This window comes from Camelus dromedarius, chromosome 32 (genome assembly GCF_036321535.1).
Source record: "Camelus dromedarius isolate mCamDro1 chromosome 32, mCamDro1.pat, whole genome shotgun sequence".
Classification (NCBI taxonomy): domain Eukaryota; kingdom Metazoa; phylum Chordata; class Mammalia; order Artiodactyla; family Camelidae; genus Camelus; species Camelus dromedarius.
Genome location: NC_087467.1, coordinates 8,345,905 through 8,369,927, shown reverse-complemented (window position 1 = coordinate 8,369,927; position 24,023 = coordinate 8,345,905). Strand labels below are relative to the sequence as shown.

The following is a 24,023-nucleotide window of genomic DNA, read 5'->3' as shown; positions in this document are numbered from 1 at the left end:
CTGTGTGCCAAAACATGACTTATAGTCAAGCAAATATTGCCAATAATCTAGAAAGCATTGCTAAGTACATGAAAATCTTAATGAAAAATGGAAGGGAAATACTGTGTGATAGACAAAGATACAAACAGAGTGAAGGCAACACTTTCATTTTAGGCTTGAAAGAGGGTTAATGATGGATACTGGCTGCAGGAAAAAAGCAATGAATGAAAATGTCAAAAGTAGAAGTGGTAAGAATAAAACTATGTCCTGAACATGGCAACAGGGGTTAAGACCAAGGGCACAAACAGAGGTGTTGGCATTGAACAGGAAGAATCATTTACTCCTTGAATTTAAAGAGCCAGGAAAGCTGTTTGCAGATACTGTCACTGTAGAATATATTTGTTTGACAAAAACATGTCATGTTTTCAATTTTTCCTTCCAATAAGACTAAGTTTTGGTATAAGTAAAATTAAAGTTTTCTTTCTGAATTTATTTTGTTTGAGATTTACTGTGATGACTGAATCTAAAGATTCATACTTTAAAGAATTTTGGAGTGTTAGCTGCCATTATCTTTTTGAATATTGCTTTCCCAATGCCCTCCTTTATTTCTCAATCTACTCTCCATAATTTTTAATACTGATTGCATATTTTAATCTTTATCTCTGTGCTGCATTTTGGTTCCTTGCTATGTCTTTAAATGCACTGACTTTTTTCCCAGATGTATTTTCTATTAAATTAATAAAATCTTTAATCAGAATGAACCCAGTTTCGACAAGCGTTGGGCAGTCCTTTTTCAAATCTGTCTGAACTGTTTTGATAGTGTTCTATTAGTTTTTTTGTCCCCTTTAACCATTTTAAACTTACTTAGGTAGATTTATTCTAATAATTCTATTATTTGAAATTAGTGGGGGTTTAAATATACTACTGGTTATTTCTGGTAAGTCTCATTTATGTTGCATTTTTTTCCCTATTGTTTTATAATTTTGTGAGCTCCTTTTTACAAGCCTGATTTTGAGAGTATCTCGTATGTCCTCAGTTTATTTATTTATTTATTTTAAGACTAATTTTTTAGAGCAATTTCAGGTTTACAGCAGAATGGAGCACAAAATTCAGAGAGTTTGCACATAGCCCTCCCCACCCACACATATATACTCCACTACCCTCAACATCCCTCATCAGTGTGGCATATGTGGTACAATCGATGAGCCAACACGGACATAATATTATCAACCAAATTCCATAGTTTACATTGGGGTTCACTCTTGATGTTGTACATTCTATGGGCTTTAACAAATGTATCATGACATGTAGCCACCACTATACTAGTCTATTTATTCTTCTAGAGAATATTTATCAAAGTAGGACCACTTTTTTAAAAATGATAGTTCTTGGTGAAGATCTTCAGAGACAACACAGACAGTGTAAATGAAAATACCAAACCAGCGTGAAAAGGATCCAGACTGGGCATGGTCTCACGTGTTGTTTCTTTACCCAGGTTCCAGGCTTAAACAGACAAGTTTTCTGTCTCTGCCTTTACCTGTAGGTATATTTTTTTCTGCTCTATCCATTTAAATTCCATTACTTTATCCAGCTCCCTCACTTGCAAACATCCATAGCCCCTTTCCACGTTTGGAAAGACTAAAACCTAATTTCCCTGCTTACCAAGTTCAGCAAGGCCACTCCTCCATCCATCTTTTCAGAGCTGGAGATTTAGCTTGCAGTTGAGTTGTTCACTTACTTTCTTTGCATTGGCCCCTGGAGACTTCCTTTTCTTTCCCATGAGCACAACACAGCATTTAAAGGATGTATGTCCTATTTGTGTTCCATTTATATGTGTTTTGTAGCAAAAGACCTTTCATCTTCTCTATTATCAACATTGCAGGAAATGTAAGTTCTCTAATATTACTTTTCTGTCTACGTTCTCTCTTTAGACATCTCACCCTGACCCGTTGTTATTTAATTTTATGACTCAAAATGTGTGTCCAGCATCCGCCTTGCCTCTGTGCTGCAGACATATGTATCTAATTTTCACTTCTCATTTCTATTTGAAGAGCTAACATGAATCTGAAATTTACTATGGCCCAAAGACACATACTTATATTTACTGCAAAATCTCTCATACCTTCTAGCCCTTGTTATCTCAGCAAGTAGCGTGATCATTTTTCTTTTCCTCACATCTTATATACCACCTATCAAAAGATCCTGCTGGCAATCCTTTCAAAATATATCTGAAAATCAGCTATTTATTACCATCTGTACTGCAAAAACCCTTGATTTATGTCAATATAATTATAATTTTTCTAACTCACCAGAAAAGCTTTCCTTATATACACCAAAGTCTATCCTTCACTAAGCTACCCAACACATCTTTCTACAACATCAGGTGCTTTAAATGGTTTAAATGCACTAATCCATATGCCTTTATCACAGCCCACCTAATGGGCTTGCAGTCTCTTGAGTCCTGACTGCCTTGCCCACGTCTGTCTCTCTGAATTATCCTACTCACACACGACTTTCCAGAAACACAGGTCCCTATTCTGTTTCCAGAACACACAGACGTTTTATCCATCACAGGGCTCGGGCACGTTCTACTCCTTCCACTTGGCATGTTCTTCCCCAGACCAGCTCAAGGCTGACATGTCTTCATTCAGGTCTTGACTCAAATAAATGCTACCTTCTTAGGCAGAGGAGTACTCAGTACTACAGAGTTTAATAATTATATTATTTTTCATATTTAAATAAACCATGGAGCTGTTTAGCACTGTGAATCATCATCTTAAAATTATTTTGGTGAGTTTCAGGTGATAATCATTTTATTAAATTATAAAATAATAGTACATTAGGAGTCCAGTTATAATCACAATAAAAATTTATTTGGTTATAATTTGACTTTTTCTCATTATTGGGTCATATTCAAAACTTTGATACATCTCTCTATCTACTAATTTAAAAAATATATTTCTTCAAGACTTACTATAAAGCTACAGTGATCAAGATAGTGGGGTATCAGCAAAAGAACAGACAAATAGATCACTTCAACCGAATAGAGTGCCCAGAAATAGACCTACAGAAATACAATCAACTGATAGATGACAGAGGCAAAGACAATGCAGTGGAGCAAAGATCATCTTTTCAACAAATGGTGCTAGAACAATTGGACATCTACATGCAAAACAAAAAAAAACAAAAAAAACGAAGCTAGACACAGGCCTTACAACTTTCACAAAAATTAACTCAAAATGAACAACAGACCTACATGTAACACACAAAGCTACAAAACTCCAGAAAATAACCTAGGAAAAAACCTAGAAAACCGAGATGGCAATGACTTTATAGATACAATATCATAGGCACAATTCATAAGAGAAATAATTGATGAGTTGGACTTCTTTAAAATTAAAACCTTCTGCTCTGTAAAGACAATGACAAGAGAATAAGGAGATAAGCCACAGCCTGGAAGAAAACATTTGGAAAAGACACACCTGACAAAGGGCTATAATCCAAAACATGCAAAGAAATCTGAAAACTAAACAGTAAGAGAACAAACAACCCAATTTAAAAAATGGATCAAAGACCTTAACAGACACCTCATCAAAGAAGATATACAATGAAAAGTAAGCATATGACAAGATGTTCCACATCACATGTCATCAGGGGAATACAAATTTAAAACAATGAGATGCCACTATACATAGGAAAGAATGGCCAAAATCCTGAACACTGACACATCAAATATTGGCAACAAGTGGGTTAACAGGAATTTTCATGCAATGCTGGTGGGAAAGCAAATGGTACAGACACTCTGGAAACATTCTGGCAGTTTCTTATGAAACTAAACATATTCTTATTATAAGATCCAGCAATTGCATGCATTCTTTGGTATTAACTTTTTTCACACAAAAATTTGCACATGGATGTTTACAGCAGCTTTTATTTACAACTGCCAAAACTTGGAAGTAACCAAGATGCTCTTCAATAAATGAGTGAATAAATAAACTATAGTACAACCAGATATGGGATATTATTCAGTGCTAAAAAGAAACGAGCTATCAAGCCATTAAGACACATGGAGCAACCTCACATGCATATCAGTGAGTGAAAGAGGCCAATCTGAAATGGCTCCATACTGTATGATTCCAACTATATGACATTCTGCAAAAAGCAAAAGTATGGAGATAGTAAAAAGATCAGTGGTTGCCAGAATCTGGGCAGGGGGATACAGGAATGAATGAAAAAAAGCCACAAAGGATTTTAGGGCAGTGAAAACACTGTGTAGCATACCATTATGGTGCGTACATGTCATTATACATTTGTCCAAATCCACAGACTGTACAACACCAAGAGTAAGCCCTAATGTATACTACAGATTTGGGAGACTATGATGCCTCAGTGTAGGTTCATCAATTGTACCAAATGTACCTCTCTGGTGAGAGATGTTGATGATGGGAGATTCTATGCATGTGTGGGGGTAAGGGATGTACGGGAAACCTAAGTATCTCTCCCTTAAATTTGCCATGAACCTAACTGGTCGTCAAAAATAAAGTCTTAATAAAAACCCATCATTTTTTATACCTTAAATACATACAATTTTAATTTATTAATTATACTTTAATAAAGCTGGAAAAATATTTTTAAAATAAATAAAAAAATTTTTAATCATATTTGGTGTTTTCTTTACAGAAGTTTCTGGTTTTGTGTTTATATCTTTTTAGCTGAATTTAGATTTCCTTCTCTAGTGAATGATATTTTTTATCCTTATATTTGTAGTTTTCATAATGAATGAAGTTTTTTTGTTAGAGGATAGAGTCTATAAAGGACATTAACTATATTTCTTGATTTTGTACTATCAGATATTGTGGTAGATCTAACTCCTGCCAGCATATCTCTTATTTTTCCTTTCGTTTTACAAATATTTCACTAATTCTCTGTTCAGCATTGTGTAATCTGCTGTTAATTTTCAGCTTCAAGTACAAATCCAAGAGAAAAATTAAATAAGTGACATCTTAAGGTGTTATCTGAACACGCACAATGCATACCATGGAAATCCTTCTCTATCCAGGGCTACATTCCCACTGCATGGGATAGATTCCCAATTGTTCATTATCTCTCTTTTTAAAAGGATTAGACTTCCTACCCTGTTGACATCGGGCTTGGCCATATCACCTGCTTTGTTCAGTGGAGCTTGAGCAGAAGTAACACTTCCCATAGTCCTGGGAAAGCTGTAAGAACCACTGAGAGATCTCACTAACGGACATGTGCTACCAGAGCAACATGTCCTAGAAGGATGCAATCCTTCACCTTGGGTCTGAGAAGTAGAAATAACATGAAGCTCACACACAGCAGACACAGCTAAGCTGCAGTGCAAGTGAGAAACCAACCTTTATACCTGTTCACCACTAAAACTTGGTAGTTGCTCATTACCGCAGGATAACCTAAAGCTAACTCTCACATTCTCTTCCTTTCCTCCAGAGCAGTCCCCTCATTAGCTTACCCACTCTTCAGAATTTTTTTCTCCTCCGGTGCTCTTTCTTAATAAAATAAAATGTAGTAATACTAGCAACTAGAATTTTAGATTATCCTTTAGAAAACAATGTTCGTTTTGCTTTCTTTAAAAAAAGTGTATTTAACATACAGATAAATTTTACAAATGGTTTCACTCTGTCATCAAAAGATAAAATAAGCACAAAGAAATTTTATCAAACTTCCTAAACAATTTGTTCAGCAGCATCATTCCTCTCTCCATTCTTCCTTCCTTCCCTCCTTTCAGTAATTAATTATGGACAGCATAGTATGTGTCAGGAACTACGCTTGATGAGGATTCAACAGTGAAGAAAACAGAGTCAGTCATGGCTTACGTCTGCCCTTGTGGATCTTTCCCTTTGTTGAGGAAGAGGCACAGCAGTGAAATACTCACACACACTAAATTGCAAATATGACAAGTGATATGAAGAAGAGTATGTGTACCTTTTATACACAAAACAGAGGAACTGGATTTAACTGGGCTGTCAATGAAAGCTTCCCAGAATTGACTCCTAAGCTGCAATCTTAAAGATAAGTAGTAATTAACTAGCCAGAAGTTAGAGGGAAAACATCTATAGAAAAGGAATTAGCATAAGAACACCATAAGGGCTAGGGAAAAAAGTGACAAGTAGTAGAAACTGAAGTAAGGCCACCATATTTAAACCAAATAATCAGGGTAAACCAGGTGTGATAGGAAACTGCAGAGGCGGGTATACCTGCCTATTCAGGGACCTTGTGGGATATGTTAAGGAGGGGTTTCATCCCTTCACCCTGATAAAGTTAATGGAAGTCTGGAGCAAAACTGATCATACTATATTAAAAAAATTAAAAGAAAAAAGAACACACCTGCCACAATGTAGACAATGGATGAGAAAAGGATCATGGTTATTGCAGGTAAACCAGCTCTGGAAATCACCATAAGTTCATGAAAGACATGGTAGCTTGTACCAGGATGCTGGTGCAGCAGTGAAGCAGATAGATTAAAAAGATATATAGACCATTTCTTGTTAATATGTTGAATATGAGGGTTGAAACAGAAAGAAAAATCAAGAAAACTCACAGGTTTCCAAGCTAGGAAATTTCGTTTAGTAGTCTTAGGGAAGAATTGAGGATTGACCAAAGGAGATCATAAGCTTGACTAGACATATTTTAATTTTAAAATATCTTTGCATATAAGAGGATATGTTAAAAAGAAATGACATAAATGAGTATAAAACTTTTTTTCTTAATGGAGGTTGGGGATTGAACCCAGGGCCTCATGCATGCTAAACATGTGCTCCACCACTGAGCTATTTTTCTCCTCCTCAAAACTTCATGTAAGATAATTTTTCCAGCATTTTGATTTTTCTAAAGGGATTCAGAGTGATTAAAGAGCAACATTTGATACAGAAATAAAATCTAAGCTAATGATAAACACAAACATAACCATACCATCCCAGGGACATAAAATGAATTGATTGACTGTATTTAACATATTAGATATGTTCTATAAGAATAAAAATAATATTTGCGCTATTACCTGTCATTGGCATAACCTACTATAGTTTCAATATCCATCCCAATTCTTCTATTTTCTTCCATCAATTGAGAATATGCTATTGAAACATCTGAAAAATCTTTTGCGATATTAGAAAGCTCCACATCCCACGTTCTTTTCTTTAAAAAAGAATACAAGAATCATTTATATATGTTTATGTAACTCAAAAAGAAAAAAAATGTATAACAATGAAGTTACTTTTAGTTGTATGAGTTAATATTTGGGAATAGAGGATGGACCTCTGTGGGAAGTAGGGCAAGGTCAACTTACTGTGGAATAAAAATTATTAAGTGCATCCGTATATTCAATTTCATAAATTTTTTTCTTCCAGAATAGTTGATCAAAAGTTTTTTTAAAATCATCGAGCTAAAAAAAAAGACACATGCAATTAAATTGTGGGGAATTCCATTTTTTGTAAAGTAAGAAAGATTATCTTTCAAATTATGCAACTATCATAACTTAATAAATATTGATTAAAATATTATAATACCATAGGCTGTTTTCAGTGATGAAAATTGATGCAAGATTCTGAATGAAATATAGCAAATCAAGTCTAACAATATTCAAATAATCATTGTAAAAGAGAATATATTTTAGTTATATTGTAATAATTCATATGAATTAGAAAAATTAAATCATAATTGCTCTCATCAACAAATTAAAGAAGGAAATAACATGAATATGGCCAACACTACACAAAATAGCCATTTGATAAATTCACTATCTAGTTCCCATCATTTTTAACTAGAACAAGGAAAACAATCCCAAATATAATATAAAGAACCAACAGAAAATATCAAAATAAGTCATAAAACACAGAATTCATGCCCACTAAAGTCAAGAATGAGATCAGATTATCTTTCATCACCACTGTTATTAACCATGTTTTATAAAATTTTGGTAAATGCAATGTGCATAACGAAACCAAATGTTACTAGTAAAATACTGAATATAAATAGATAATGTATCATCAATTTTAGATGTTATGATTGAATATCTAGGGAAACAGAAGATTCTATGTAAAACTACAATAAATGATTTTTGGCAAAATGGCATAAGGAAATTAATAGTTTTTATCTATGAGTAATAATCTGTTAAAAATCTTTTGACAGTATTGAAAAACTTTTGTCAAACATATAATATATTTGGGAATAGATTTAACACAAAAGGGAGAACCTTTAATACAGCAAACACAAATTCTTATTTAAAAGCTTAAATCAAGAAAAACTAATATTTCATGCAAAGGTTTAACAGAAGATACTGTCAGTTACCCCCATATTAACATAAGATGTAATAAAAAGGAGTATTTTCTTTTAAACTGCATGAAATGAAATTCATATGGAAGAAAAAGTGTGTGAAACTAGCCAAGAAGTAGATAAAAATAATAATATTGGAAACTTGCTACCACATATTAAAATATCTTATAACACCACTATTTTAAAGGAGTATTTTCAGCATTGCAATAAAGAACAGAAGGTAAAACTAGAGCCCAGAAATATCTGAGCTCAATGAGAGAGAGAGATCATTTACTTTAATCAACAGAGTAATCAATATGAACTTATTTGTATGATCTTGGGCTAAAGAAGAATGTCACATTGCCAAAAAAACCAAGAGTATTTGTTGACGTGTTTGATGGCATGTTTCACAAAAGATGGCAAAGGACACCATAAACAAAATTGAAGGAAAAGGCGAGAAAAATGTGAAATACAAGCCCAACATTCTGAAATATAGTCTTCTTGAAGGGCATCAGTGAACAAGGTGGATTAAGAACATTTGAAAACTCTCCTCCATAAAGGTAATGAGAAAATTGGTCAACAAAAGTCAAAATTCACTTTCTCAGAATTCTGGAAATTAAGGGAAGGCTTGCAGCAAATGGGGAGCACCTATTCAAGAAAACCAGTCTACTCTGAGTACGAGGTATGAGCTTTGTGGTGTTCTAACTTGTCCTAGTCCTCCCTTCCAGGTCCATGATAGCCTTGAACATCCTGCATTTGTGGAGAAAACTATTAGTTGGGCAGCCCACAGAAGAGGCAGAACTGATCTGGAATGCATTCAAAGCCTAATTCTCATAGAACTGTCATTATTTGACCTGTCTGGTGATTTTTTGGATGGCTCCATTTGCAATGATGTCGGTATTTGTCTTGATACAGAGCTGTCCCAGTACAAAACATCTCCCCCCACAAAATTTTTTCCCAAGCCATGATTGATTGTCACAATTTTACAAATCACAGGCAACTGACTAACTCTGTGGCCATCTGAGACAGTAGATAACGACTGGGACAGATGATAAACTAACCAACAAACTTTAATTGAAAAAAACAAAACTTTTGAGGAGAATGAGATGTCCATAGTGGCTTTGTGAAAGTCCAGCACAGTTCTGGGAATCTAGGAGCTTGCAAGTTCATAGGGATGCGTGAAAGCCCAGGGCTGTTCACATGCTCTGAAAATACCTGCGAAGCTCTTCAAGTTCTCATCTCTGGCTGAGCTTGAGGCTCTATGAAAGCTGAAGTGAAAAGTAAGGCAGAGTTGATAACTGCCTGGATGAGTGTTGAGAATGGGAATGAACAAGCAAACAAAAGCCCCTGACAAAGAAAGGAAGGCTTATTGTTTCCAGACTTTTAAGGATTATTGTCCAATCACTAGCAGATACTAAAATAACTGAGAAGAAACTTCAGTGGTTGGACATGACAAAGCAGATTTTACAAAATCCACTGACAAAGGTCACTAAACAAACAGGTAACAACTCCAACAGGCAAGAGGAACAAACCCTGGGGAGGAGTGAGAATCTTATTTCCAGTGTTGCCACAATAGATTATTTAAAATGTCCATTTTTCAACAAAAATATTATGAGGCATGCAAAGAAACACAATGGACCACATAGAAGAAACATTCAACATACACTATCCCAGAAGAAGCTTATACTTTGAATTTATTAGTCCAATCAGCTATTTAAAATATGTTGAAAGAGCTAAAGGAAAATGTCCAAGGAACTAAAGGAAAGCATAAAGATGATGTTTTGCCAGACAGAAAATATCAATGAAGAGAAAGCAAGAGAGAGGTAACATTTCACACACAAGGAATCTTCAATAAGATTAACACTCAATTTCCCATCCAAAACCATGCAGCCCAGAAGGTATATGCTAATATATTCAAAGTAAAGGAAAAAAAAGTATCGAGTATCCTATATCAAGCAAAACAGTCATTTAAAAATGAACGAGATAGTAGGACATCCAGATAATTCAAAACTGAGAGAATCTGTCACTAGGAGATCTATCCTACAATAAATACTAACAAGGGTCCTTCAGGCTGAAAGAAAGAACACTAACTAGTGATGTGAATAAACGAGAGGAAATAAAGATAATCGGTAAACGTAATTACACAGGTAAATATAAAAGTCAGATAAATGTATTATTTTGTAACACTTTTTTTCTTACCTGATCTAAAAGACAACTATGTAAAGTAGTAATTGTAAATTCCTGTTGATAGCCACACAATGTGTAAAGATGTAATTTGTATAAGAGCACAAATAATTGGGGAAAAAGGTAGGGAGCTACAGAAAAGCAAAGTTTTTATATACTGTTGAGATTAAGTATTAACCTAAATATATTTTTTATAAATTATTATTCATAATCTCAGGGCAACTACTAAAAAATTCAAATATACAGTAAATAAATAACAAGGAAGTTGAACTGGTACACTAGAAAATATCTATTTAACATAAAAGAAGGTAGAAACGGAGCAATAGAGAAAATATAAAGACATAAGACAGAAAACAGATAATGTTCAATTAAGACAAAAATCAAATAATTTTTATTCTAAGGAATAAGTAAATTAAATCACAAATGATATGGAGGGGGAAAAAACCCTCTAGATTAAAAAAAAACATAAACACCAAGAGTCATTATGTAGTTTTGATTAACATTTAAAATGATGTTCAAAAATTATTTTAGAATAAAAGAAACAATGCCAATATCAACAGGATTAATGAAATGAAAGCCAAGAAATTCAATTAATGGAAATATTGTCATTAAAAAAGTGAGTTACAAAAAGACAAACTAAAAAGTTATTAAAATTTTGGAAAATATGAAAATGAAGGCAAATCATTTAAGTCTTATCAGAAATATAAGTTGTTTGATTTTTACTTGAGCTTCCAATTCCATACTACAATTCAGCTTTCATTATTTTTCCATCACAATATTTTTGTTAAAATGAGTAGTTATGTTAATATTTATAAGTTTTAGATATATTTATCACAGTTTTGTTTATAATACTTAAAAACTGAAAACATCCTAAGTGTTCAACAACAAGGGTCTAAGAAACTCTCAATCATTAAAATTATAGTATGAAATACAAGATGATTTTGAAAAGTTTCTATATAAGGAGAAACATATCACTGAGTACTGCATGCATATGATAATGTCCTTTTAAAATATATTACAAGACTTGTTTATATACAACAAAATATTAAGAGTGACTACATCTAAACAGTAAGATCTTAAGATCAGTAATTTCTTCTGCTCACATGAGTACATTCTAAACTTTGAGTAATAAAAATTAAGTATTGTGCCATTCAAAAATACCTAAAATAATTCAGATAGCAGTTTGTCTAATGTACCCATCAGATTTTATGAGGATCGTAGGGAAGAAAACAGGATTCACTAGTAGCGATTGCAGTGCAGTGTGGTGGCGAAAGCTTGACTGGAAATAATCTAAGTGGGAATGCAAGGAGAGAAATAGGTAAACATAGAAAATTCTTTCAAGGGGGTCTGCTGCAAAGTATAATCAGAAATGCAGCTTATTTTAGGGAAAGATTTAAAAACAAAAACATGAAGCATTCAAAACAGGGAAGTGGAAAGTAAAAAGAAACAGAATAAACCTAAAGAAAGAAGAAGAAAATTGTAACTATAGAAGCATACATTAAATTTTAGAAGTTGAAAAATTCTAGAATTACTAAATCAAAGAGCCATGTTTTTTCTAATTTAATTTGAAAATTTAATTTAAAAAGTGAAAAATATGTATATAACTAGAAATAAGACATAAGCAAAAGTACAAAAGAGCATTCTATATCATATTATATTACATTTGAAAATCTGAATAAATGATTACCTCTAGGCCCATTAAAAATTATAAATTAACCTCAAGGAGAACATATAACCTGATACGATTAATCACGATAAAATAAAACAAACGCCCATGAAAAAATAAAACAATAAACAATTTAAAAAAAACAAATCATATTTTTCACCAAGGTGTTCTATCAAAATTTCAAAAAAGAAGTTATCTAAATCTATATTAATTCTCCAGGTAATAAAGAAATGAAGAAAAGCTTCAAAATTCATTTTATAAACCCAGCATAATCCTGATAATAAAATCTATCAAATACAGCACAAATTAAGAACACTGAAATACAGACTAACTTACGAATATGGATGCAAAATCTTAAATAAAATTATTGCAAATCAAACTCAGAGGTAAAGTAAAAGAACAATAAACCATAACCACACATAGTTCACCTCAAGAATATTAAAACGGTTTAATTTTAATATAATATATCATTTCAATAGGTCAAATGAGAAACCATTTAAAATCATCTTCACAGATACTTACAAAGTATTTTGCATAAGTCATCATCTATACCAGAGTTTCTATAACCTGAGTATATTTTTAAAATCTTTAAAATAATAATGAGCATATATTCAAAATCAACATTTAGATAACATTCATCACTTGTTTCAAATAAAAACTGAAATAAAGCCAATTTCATAGATGTTATTGATGCCACACAATAAAATATACACCTAATAAGAGATTAAAATCTTATGATGAAAAAAATTAGCAATGTGTACATTTATGCATGTTACCACATTTTATCCATGTAACACATAAATATTGTATAACAAAAGAATAACAAAAAATTGCATTGTAGTTTGGCTGTAACAGTTAATAACTTTATGTTTATGAGAAAAATCACTCAGCCTCTTTAGACTGATTTCCTATTTGGTGAATTAACAGTATTAGTGACATAATTGGCTTATTTATTTTTAGTAAATAAACTGCTTAATTTGAAAGATTCTGAGATAAAAATATGAATCAAGAGGTATGGCTTAATGGGTGTTTTGTGGTATTTGGATCTATAGTTATAGTACATAGATCCATAAGTTAGCAATAAATATTAAATTTCTACTAACAAAGACAACATCCAGAAATATGAAAATATCACATATATACAAAAAGAATTTGCTTATTTACAACATTTATCTGTAAACTAAATTATAAAAAAGTTGTACGCTTGCCATTGTTCAATAAAATATGAAAATCACAAAGGATTTCTATATGTTTAAGTCATTTTTGTTATTATTTTCACAAATGACTAGATAAAATGAAATGGAGATGGCTGTTATTTTAAATATCACAAGAAACAAAGAGCTGCAGATAATGAAATTGTATTCTAAAAAAAAAATTCCTGAAGTATAAGAGAAGTAGACTTCAAAGAAAACATGGGAAAATAAATTATAGAAAAGCTTTACTTTTACATTTAAAAAGAATCTGAGCTTAACAATACTTTTAAGGTAGTTAACCAATTTCAAGATGTTTTCTAGTTTACGAAAGTCATTGTTTGCAGAAATTAGAAGGGGAAAATGTGTTTTCATAGATGACAACACAAATTAGAGAAAAGTTTACGTTAATGAGGTAGATTCTGAACTAAAAGCACTATATGCCTTGAAATTTTAAAAGATTAGTTAGGTTGTATGTGCAATTAGGCAACACAAACCTTTTTTATTTCTCCTGAACTAGAAATTTCAACTGCATACCAAAAAATAATGCAAGGAAATGATGTACACCATTGTTTTTAATTCAGTGCTTAACATGTCAACTTAGAAAATCTAGTTTAAAGGTTTTTATAATGAGCAAAATACAGAAAAAAAAAATCTGAGCTTCAACATGTTCTCATCTACCCTAGAAAGTATGACAGCCCACAAATGATTTCTACAATTGAAAAATATTACTAACCTTATAAATACATTCACAATATCCCATCAAAAATAACATTTTTTATGGAGGGCCAAACTTGGCATTTTAGAAATGATCAAAGAAATAAAAAATGACTTTAGGTTCAATGAATGAATTTTCCCTCTTTGAAAATATTAACAGTGATATTTTTATAAATGATAAATTTCAGCAAAATTAGAAAATTGAGGTCATAATTATTTGACAATACTATACAACATTTTAAGAGTTTTTATTGGTTGTGCTATACTTCCCTCATATTTATAATAGTCCCCGGAAGAAATTATATATAGGCAAGCTACATGCATTCTAAATCATCAAGGAATATTTCAGTGTCTACACTCTACAATCCCACCTCATCAAGTGCCCTCTGGGCTCTTAAGATGAAGTTATTTTCCCCTATTTTCCCTCCCTTCCTTCCTTCCTCCCTTCCTTTCTTTCTTCCTTCCTTCCTCCCTTCTTCCCTTACTTCCTATTTTCTTTTCTTTATTCATTGGTTAACTCGCTCATTCGGCAAGCCTAATATGGCTTTTTCTGAATGCCTAAAATGACATTTTATTGAGTACCTACTATGGGACAGGCACTATGCAAGTTATGCAGAGAAAACAAAAATCACAATTCCTTTCCTGTCCTTAAAGGCCTTAAAAGCCCTTAAAAATCAGAAGGAACAGTATTTATGAAAAGTTGGAAGAAAGTAAGCCATGGAACATTCTGGCATCTTGAAGTTTGTCCAAATAGCTAGAGAATAGAGTTAGAGTGAAAGGAGTAGCAAGAGAGAAGTTTGAGAGAGAAATAAGGGTGGACTGCAGAGAGATTTGCATTATTACTATCTATTTAAGGTCAGTTTGTTCCAACTCACTGATTCTATCTCATTCCCTCTGGCATTTCAGCTCCATGTGCTTTAGTTTAGTGTTTCCTGCCTTGCCTATTTCTAGATTTTTCTACATCACCTGTGCAGTGGTGTAAGTCACTCTCAAGTTAATTTAGGTGCATATTCCCTACACTGCATAAATATGAACAAAATACAAACATTTTCAGGGAAAGAAAATTTTGAGAATCTCAAATCTAGCTCACTAAAGAAGCTTGTAAAAGATATACGTTGGTAACAAGAAACAAAATAACACCAATGAGAAATCTGATGAACAGAAAAATTTGTGTGCAAAATGTTTAACCAGGAATAAATATAATCAAATATTTACTGTGTAAATTAATATGAAATCATCTTAATACAAGGATTATTAAATAAGATAGGCATAACATGACGGAAAATAGAACATAGGTCAGGAAAAGGTCATATGGTCCTTAAACTGTTCAGGAACAAGCTAATAATGTTGATTATCTTCACATCCAGTAAATGAAATATGCATTTCAAAAATTCTAATAATTTATAGCTCAAAAACATATAAATAAAATATATCATAAAAAATTCAATTCTAAATTTAGTTTAGAACTTAGTTTCATCTAAAAATATGGTTTCAAATTATATAATGCAAAAATATGGATAAAAAATGAAGAGATAATAAAAAAGTTCACTATCATACTGAGATATTTTAATACAGCTTTCATAGTAATTGATACCTTAGTCAAAATAAATCAGAAATAGAAGATACTTAGGTAACACCATGAGCACAGTTCACAAAATGAACCTATTTAGAACATCCCACTATCAGAGAAAACATTTTTCTAAAATAAAATATTTATGCAAATTACCTATATGGTAGGAAACAAATTAAGCCTTAACAAAATTTTAAAAATATCCATCATATATGCTACCTTTATGAACAAATCAGAATGATATTAAAAATCAATTTAAAATAAATAACTTTAAAATTTAGTGGAGATAGAAGGGTTAGTTGTCTAAGACTGACCACAGGCTGTCTTTGCAGAGAGAGTATGCCTTCGATAAAGTTTCCAGAAATTAGTTAAGGTCCAATTTAGAAAAACTACCTAAATAAATGGAGAGATGGATCATGTCTGTGTTTAAGGATCCTCTCATAAAGATTTCATTTCTCTATCATATAATCCATAAATGAATATGATTCCAATGATAATTCCAATAAAATGTCTGAAGGAAATGAACAAGACAATACTGAAATTTATATGGAAGGACAAAGGTCAAGAATAGCCTAAAACTCTTAAGACGGGGAACTCACCATAATAAATAATCAAAACTCACTATGTAAGTTTAGTAATGTAGACATGAAGTATTGAGATAAAAATTTTAAGTAGACCGAACAAATTAAAAAGAGAATAGAAAGAGATCCACACAAAACAAATATGGAAGCCTCATATGTGACAGAGATGACTCTAAATATTAATAGATAAGTATAATAAATTATAATCCTTTCTTTTCAACATAAGAAAAAATGTAATTGGAGCCTCACTTCACATAATACTTATATATGAATTTCAAACTGAGTATGATTCATGGCTGACAAGCCAAATATGCATTCCTAAAATTCTAGAGATAGTTTGTTACTTCTACACTTGTAAATAGAAGATAGATTGAGAAAAAACTCAATTTTGAATATTTTAAACATATTTTAATATAAAATGATCATATAATTATGAAAGGAAAATTTCAAATCACGTAGAATAAAATACCAGAAAATATTTTTTGACTTCAAGGTAGGAAAACTTGATTTTAAAAGTTTGGTAAAACATAAAAGTTCAAAGTGAAATATTTATAACTTTCAGTACACTAAAATCGAAATTTCTCTTCATCAGAAGTTACCATAAAGAAATGAAAGATGATTGGATGAAACTATTTTTAACGTGCAACTTTAAAATATTTAGTATTCATAACATAAAACAAATTCTTGAAAATCAGAAAAAAAAAAAAAAACCATCACTCAACATACAGAATTAAAAACCATGAGCAGGTTTTTCACGGAAAAGGAAATACAAATAACCTCCAAGAGCCATTAAAATATGTTTAGTCTCATTCTTCATTATAGATTAATTTAAAAACCCATAATGAGACACAATTGAAGAGCCTTATAATAGAAAGTGGCCAAAAAACCCCCCCAACAAAAACACAGTAGTTTTAACCCTAGATAGGAATGCAAATTGGTACAGAATGTGTATATTATTGCCTTTTACTGAACTACTATTTCTGTTTACCATTTTCTTATTTCCGTTTACTATCATTTTCTTTTACTACAGTGAATGAGATGCAGTAGAAGAGGAAGGCAGAAAAGATGAGTCATGAGGGAAGGTCAGTAAGACACCACGTGTGAGAGGACTCAGCTCACCAATCCTGAAGGGAACCACCAGCCAGGATGTATGTAGTTTCTAAAACCTGAGAATGATCTTAAGCTGACAGCCACCAAAGAAACAAGGACCTCAATGCTCAAATCACAGGATCTGAATTTTGCCAAAACTGAATGAGCCGGAAAGCAGATTCATCCTGGAGTCTGCAGAAAGAAATGCAAGGCTGATACCTTGATTTTAGTCATGAAAGACCTAGAGCAGAGGAACCGGCTGAGCCACGACCCAGAGAAACTTTATGATAATAAATGGGTGCTGTTTTAAGCTGCTAAAACTCTGGTAATAAGCAACAGAGAATCAATATAGACAGAAAAATTGGCTACCAGTTAATTATTGACAGAGAATAAGTTTAAATAGCCTTGGTGCAAAGCTAAAAGTCAGTATTTTTTTAATTTTTAATTATAAAAACTCACTTTTTTTGATAAAGTAGCTAATTGTTTTTTTGATGATCTTGTTTCCCTCAGTACTTCAGTCACTATCTCTTCATTCTCCTCAACATTAACATTAACATCTTGTATTGATGTACAGTATAAATTATACAGACCATTAAGTCTATCCAACTCTCTCCTAGGAGAAAAAACACATTTGATTTTATCCACAAAGAAGGGGAAATTATATTTAAAATTGTATTTAAATTGCCCTCTGACTTAATGTAAATCAATAGAATTTATCTATTCCTAAAATTTTTCCCATCTCAAAGCAACTCCTGAAAAGCACCACTTAGATACAAAGAAGTAAATAGTGAGAAAAAAATGTATGTTTCCAGTGGGAAGAAATTGAGAGAAAAGTGATTTGTAAATTATTTAAAATAAACAACCTTTGGATTTGATCTCAGGTGAGAGATCTAAGCACCTGTGATTAATTCGCTGGGTAGTACAAAGATGAAAGGCAAGGAAAAAAGAAGAGAAGGAGATGTAAAAGTAGAAAGACCACACATTATTAAAGCTCTGGTTTACTGTCTTTTCTTCCACATGGTCATAGAGGTAAAACGGAGGAAACTGCAATCTGGGAAAGCAAGGGGCTTATTTAAAGAGAAGTAATTGCCTGACCGTTCTTTGTTTCTCTGTGACCTTCCACAAAAAAGACCAGTGCTAATATGTGAACCAGATAATCCCTTATCTTATCTAGTAGACAGTACAGTATAGTGTAGTATCAGTATAGATAGTACATTATCTAGTAGAAAACATGTTTCAAATATAAAAGTCACTTTAGACCATGGTATTATAGTTTAATATATGAAGAAAGTACAGCGAGAAAATGCCAAAATTATCATGTGTGTAAAATACCAGCAAGCAATGCAGATAAGCCCAACTTTTTTTAAGACACCATAAACAAAATATAGAGTGGGAGATTTAATTGAAAGTCATATAAGAGACCAAAGAGTAAATCATTTGTGTGTAATAAAATCCTACAAACCAATATGGAATAGAAAAATTATCCAATAGACAAATGAGCAGAGAAGATAAACAAGAATTCACAAGAAAATAAATGCCAGTGGTGTGGCATTCATGTATTTATGGTGTGTTTATTGAACTGGCCCAGGCTCTCATACACTAACTATGATTTTAGGAGTAGAGTCAAATGAAACTGAAAGACACAACCTCCCTATATAAATGAAATTTGAAGCAACAAACAAATAGGCAAGAAGATTCTTCTTTACCCCTCCATGTCTGGAGAGTACAGGCTTCCTATCAGAATATCCACAAATCAGGCAATGTGATATATTACATTAACAAACTGAAGAATAAAAATCATATGATCATCTCAATATATGCAGAAAAAGTTTTTGATAAAATTCAACATCCATTTATGATATAGAACTCTCCAGAAAGTGAGAACAGAGGGAATATACCTCAACATGATAAAGATCATATACAGTAAGTCCACAGCTAACATCATACTCAACAGTGAAAAGTTGAAAGCCTTTCCTCTAAGATCAAGAACAAGGTAAGGATTCCCACTCTCACCACTTTTATTCAACATAGTACAGTAAGTCCTCGCCACTACTAAGAATCAGACAAGAAAAAGCAATTTTCAAAAATCCAAATTGGAAAGGAAGAAGTAAAACTGTCATTGCAGCAACGTGCTACTACATACAGAAAATCCTAAAGATGCCAGAAAACTAGTAGGGCTCCTCAAAGAATTCAGTAAAGTTGAAGGATACAAAATTAATATACAGAAATTTATTACATTTCTATACACTAACAACAAACTATTGGAAAGTGATATTAAGGAATAATTCCATTTACCATTCCCTCAAAAAGAATAAAATACCTGGCAATAAATCTACCTAAGGAGGTAAAAGACGTGCACTCAGAAAACTGTAAGACACTGATGGAAGAAACTGAAGACTACACAAACAGATGGAAAGATATACTGTATTCATGGATTGGAAGAATTAACATTATTAAAATGACCATACTATCAAAAGCAATCTACAGATTAAATGCAATCCTTATCAAAATACCAAGAGCATTTTTCACAGAACAACAACAAATCATTTTAAAACTTGTATGGAAACACAAAAAACCCTGAATAGCCAAAACAATCTTGAGAAAGAACAGAGTTGGAGGAATCATGCTCCTTGACTTCAGCCTATACTGCAAAGCTACAGTATCAAAACAGTATGGTGCTGGCACAAAAGCAGACACATAGATCAATGGAACAGAATAGAGAGTCCAGAAATAAACTCATACACTTATGGTCAATAAATCTATAACAAAGGAGGCAAGAACATACAGTGGAGAAAAGACAGTCTCTTAAATAAGTCGTGCCAGGAAACTGAAGAACTACATGTAAAACAATGAAATTAGAACATTTTCTCACACAATATACAAAAATAAACTAAAAATGGGTTAAAGACATAAATATAAGACCAGAAGCTATAAAACTCCTAGAAGAAAACATAGACGGAAAGAAAGAGGGAAGGGGCAAGAAAGGGTTTAGGGGATTAAGAGGTACAAACATTTATATATATATAAATAAATAAGCTACAAGGATATACTATACAACACAGGGAATATAGTAAACATTTTATAATAATTATAAATGCAGTATAATCTTTAAAAATTGTGAACCACTATGTTGTACACTTGTAACATATAATATTGTACATCTACTACATCTCAATAAAAATAATGTTTAAGCACATGTTGAATTGCCATTGGATAGAAGGCAATATAAACATCTATAATAAGTAGATGTTATTCAGATCATAGGATAGTGTGCAAATCTTTGTTTTTCATTTTGCTTATATTTACTTGACTCTAGCTCCATACTGAATATGAGCTTTTTTTATACTAAATCATTTACCAAATTGAATAAATAAAAACTTTATATCACATAGAAACAAAGATTTTAAAACCAAATCAATGAGAAACTAAAAGAATATCATAAAATATAAATATATTAGAAATATAGTAAAAAATTAAGTTAATATACAAAATATAATTAATCTATATATTTAAAAGTATTCAATGTTATTAGAAATCAACTATGAGTTAAATTAATTAGATGCTATGTTTATAAATTAATACAAAGCTATATAATTTATTTTTTATAATTTCTCATGCTGTAAAATTTTTCTTAGTCACTTTTGCACATAGGTGGCAGAAATATATATTGTTAGAGCATATCCATAGACAATGTGGCAATATGTCTGAATAGCTTTAAATGACACAGAAAAATACTGCTTTAGGAATTCATACACACGTGGTTTACATATGTAAAAGGTACATATATTAATTTATATATAAACTTGATAGTAAGATAGATATAGGTAATGCAGATCTTTCTTTTTATCTGAATTTCTTATAAAGGAGTATACATTACATTTTTAATTAAAATTTTAGTTCTAAATGCTATGAATAATACTGTGGAAAATACTTACCTGTAGCCTTCTATGCTTATTTTATCTTTAATAATATCCTTTTCCATGTCTTCTCTAATTTGTTTAGCATTCAATTTGGCTTTTTTGAGATTTTCTATGGTTTCTTCAAGTTCTCCATGAACTTGTCTGTATAGTTCCATTGCCTAGAAATAAAAAAAGTTTGCTAATATATGCACTAATTGGTTAATTAAAATAATCAGACAAGGAAGATCAGAGAAAGGACTCAGAGTCGTTTTGATTAGATTATAAATGTTCTTTATATCGATTTTTTCCCAGATTTAGTCTATTGTTTAGCACAATAGAGTTGTAGGTTTCTTTTACCTTACAAGGCATCAATACTAGAAATGTAGAAGTTACTGAGTAACTTCAATATCCCAATGAACGTGACCAAAATAAAATTATTAACTTTCCATCCACAAAAAACTACAACTTTTTATTGTTCAAATAATACATTATTGTAGAAAAATCAGAAAACACAAATGAATAAAGAACATTTTTAAAATCACCTATAATCTTCTCACTCATGAATAAAATAAAAATGCTGGCAAAAATGTGAGGTGTATCAGGTGGGATTGGTTGTGGTTATAGAAGAAAAAAGCCAAGTATACAAAACTGTAGTTTATTTTTCTCTCTCAGAAATAGAAACAAGGCTCCTCTGGGCTTTCTCTTCAGCCATCCTAAATACCAGCTTCCATTCCCAAGGTTACTTTGTGCTATAAAATGGAAGTCAGAGCTACAGATACCACATCTGGGTTAGTCCATTTTAGAAAGCTTTCCTAAAAACTCCTATATTACTCCGACCCACATCTCATTAGAAATACCACGAGAAAGGGGAAACTGGGAAACGAATTTTAGCCTGACACAATGACATCCAGCCATAGAAAAGGGGCCTACTATTAAGAAAGGACAGTACTAGAATCCGCTGGTCCACGGTGGAGAAATCGGAGTCTCCAGCACTGCTACTACTTCAGTAATATAAACGGTTAGAGACACTTTGGAGACCAGCATGGTTTTATCTAATGAAGTTGAAAATGGATATAACCCATGACTTAGCAAGTCACTAGATACACAGCCAAGAAAAATTCACAAACATAGAGAGAGGAACATGATCATGGCTGCTTATCATTTATATTCAAATCAGCACTGTAGCCAAATGCTGGAAACAACTCAGATGACCAAGAGAAAATGGTAAATAAGAAATTCTAAGGTATCTATTTGATGGAACATGGCAAATAAAATGAATGAACTAAATCTGCATGTATCAATAGTAAATTGACCAAAATAATGTCAGATTAAAAAAACAAATTGCAGAGTTATAAGATGTATGATAATATTATAAACAATACTATGTATTGTGCATAAATACATATATAAGTATTATTCAAATTTTGCCTAGAAACAGAATTTCATGATGAGGCTGTCTATGAAGAACGAGGGAGGAAAATGGAAAGAATAGAGGCATTTAACAACTTACATTACTTCACTTTACATAATCAAAAACAAACATGATACAAAGTTAAATTTGTTCATTTAGTGGCAGGTATAAATAATTTACTTTTCTATAATAAGATCCCACAACAGGAGAGTTAAATTTCATTAATCATTAAAAAGACCTTACACTTCAGTTACATATTTTCATCTACAATGAAACTGATATATTCTACTTACATTATTCCTTAGTTTGATTTACAGCTTCAATTAATACCATGTTACTTAAAATCTCCAAAATTTTATTAGTAGACTGACTAAATATTATTAACATCCTAAGTATAAAAGTAAGGAAAGAAGACACAGTTTAAATGACTACCAATCAATTGTACCCTGTATAGTTTAATAATTCCTTAAGGAAATAAATAGCAGGTTAATTTTAAATGAAAATGAAATCTTTAAGGATATGTTAATTTCTCATAGTTGAAACCTTTATAACTAAGTTAACAATCTGTGAAATGCACATTAATTCATTTACCTCAAATTTTTTCTGATAAAATTCTCTCAGAGCTTCAAGTTCATAATCCCGCTTTGAGAGCAGCAGAGGGCGATATTTATTCATGTAGTCTACGTCTTCTTGAAGTTTTGTATTAGCTTCTTCTAATTTTGCCTTTTGTTCCTCAAGACATTTTACTTGATGAGTTTCACTTTCAAGATGCCATCGTAATTCTATAATATCTCTCAAATAGGCCTCGTGCTCTAGGCATACAATGATGATAATAAAAGAAAATCAGTTTGTAAAATAAAAGCTTCCGAAGGACATCTTTACTTGGTAATAGATAAATATGAAATATTTTCATGTCAGAAATTACTTATCTGCAAATCTTGCTAAATTTAAAATTAGTTATTTTAATATTGCATTATAAAAATATGTCGGTTTCTTCATTCACCATTAAATGGATTAAAATATATAAAAATCACTAGAAAATTATAAAAATAACTCATATAAAAATAGTATACAAAATAATGTTCACTACAAAAATAAAAATTAAGTAGAAAACAGAATAATCTCACTCACAAAGCAAAATTAAAACAAATTAAAATGCACAGGTCTAGTAATAAGCCTAACATAAATTGTGCAAGACCTATAGGGAAAAAATGACAAAGTGCTATCAAACAATAGAAAAATAAATTTGAATATAAGGATAAAAATTTTTGGTTCTGTGTAAAAATATTTGAAATTATAAATACAAAAATTCCCCTCAATTAATTTATAAATTAAACTAAATGTCAATTAACAGACTAGGACAATTTTAGAGAAACTAGATAAAAAATTTCTTCATTACATTAATAAAATTTCTAAGGTTAACCTAACTTTGCATTCTTGGACTA

General features: G+C 31.6%; 1 protein-coding gene across 1 annotated transcript in view; it reads right to left on the bottom strand.

The window, feature by feature from the left end:
- CCDC178 (coiled-coil domain containing 178) overlaps positions 1-24,023 on the bottom strand; it is a 260,878-nt gene that overhangs the window by 205,341 nt on the left and 31,514 nt on the right. Inside the window, 5 exon segments of the mRNA XM_031438906.2 lie at positions 7,019-7,155; positions 7,307-7,402; positions 17,728-17,881; positions 21,204-21,346; positions 23,170-23,390. Of these exon segments, the coding sequence (XP_031294766.2) occupies positions 7,019-7,155; positions 7,307-7,402; positions 17,728-17,881; positions 21,204-21,346; positions 23,170-23,390 (751 nt within the window).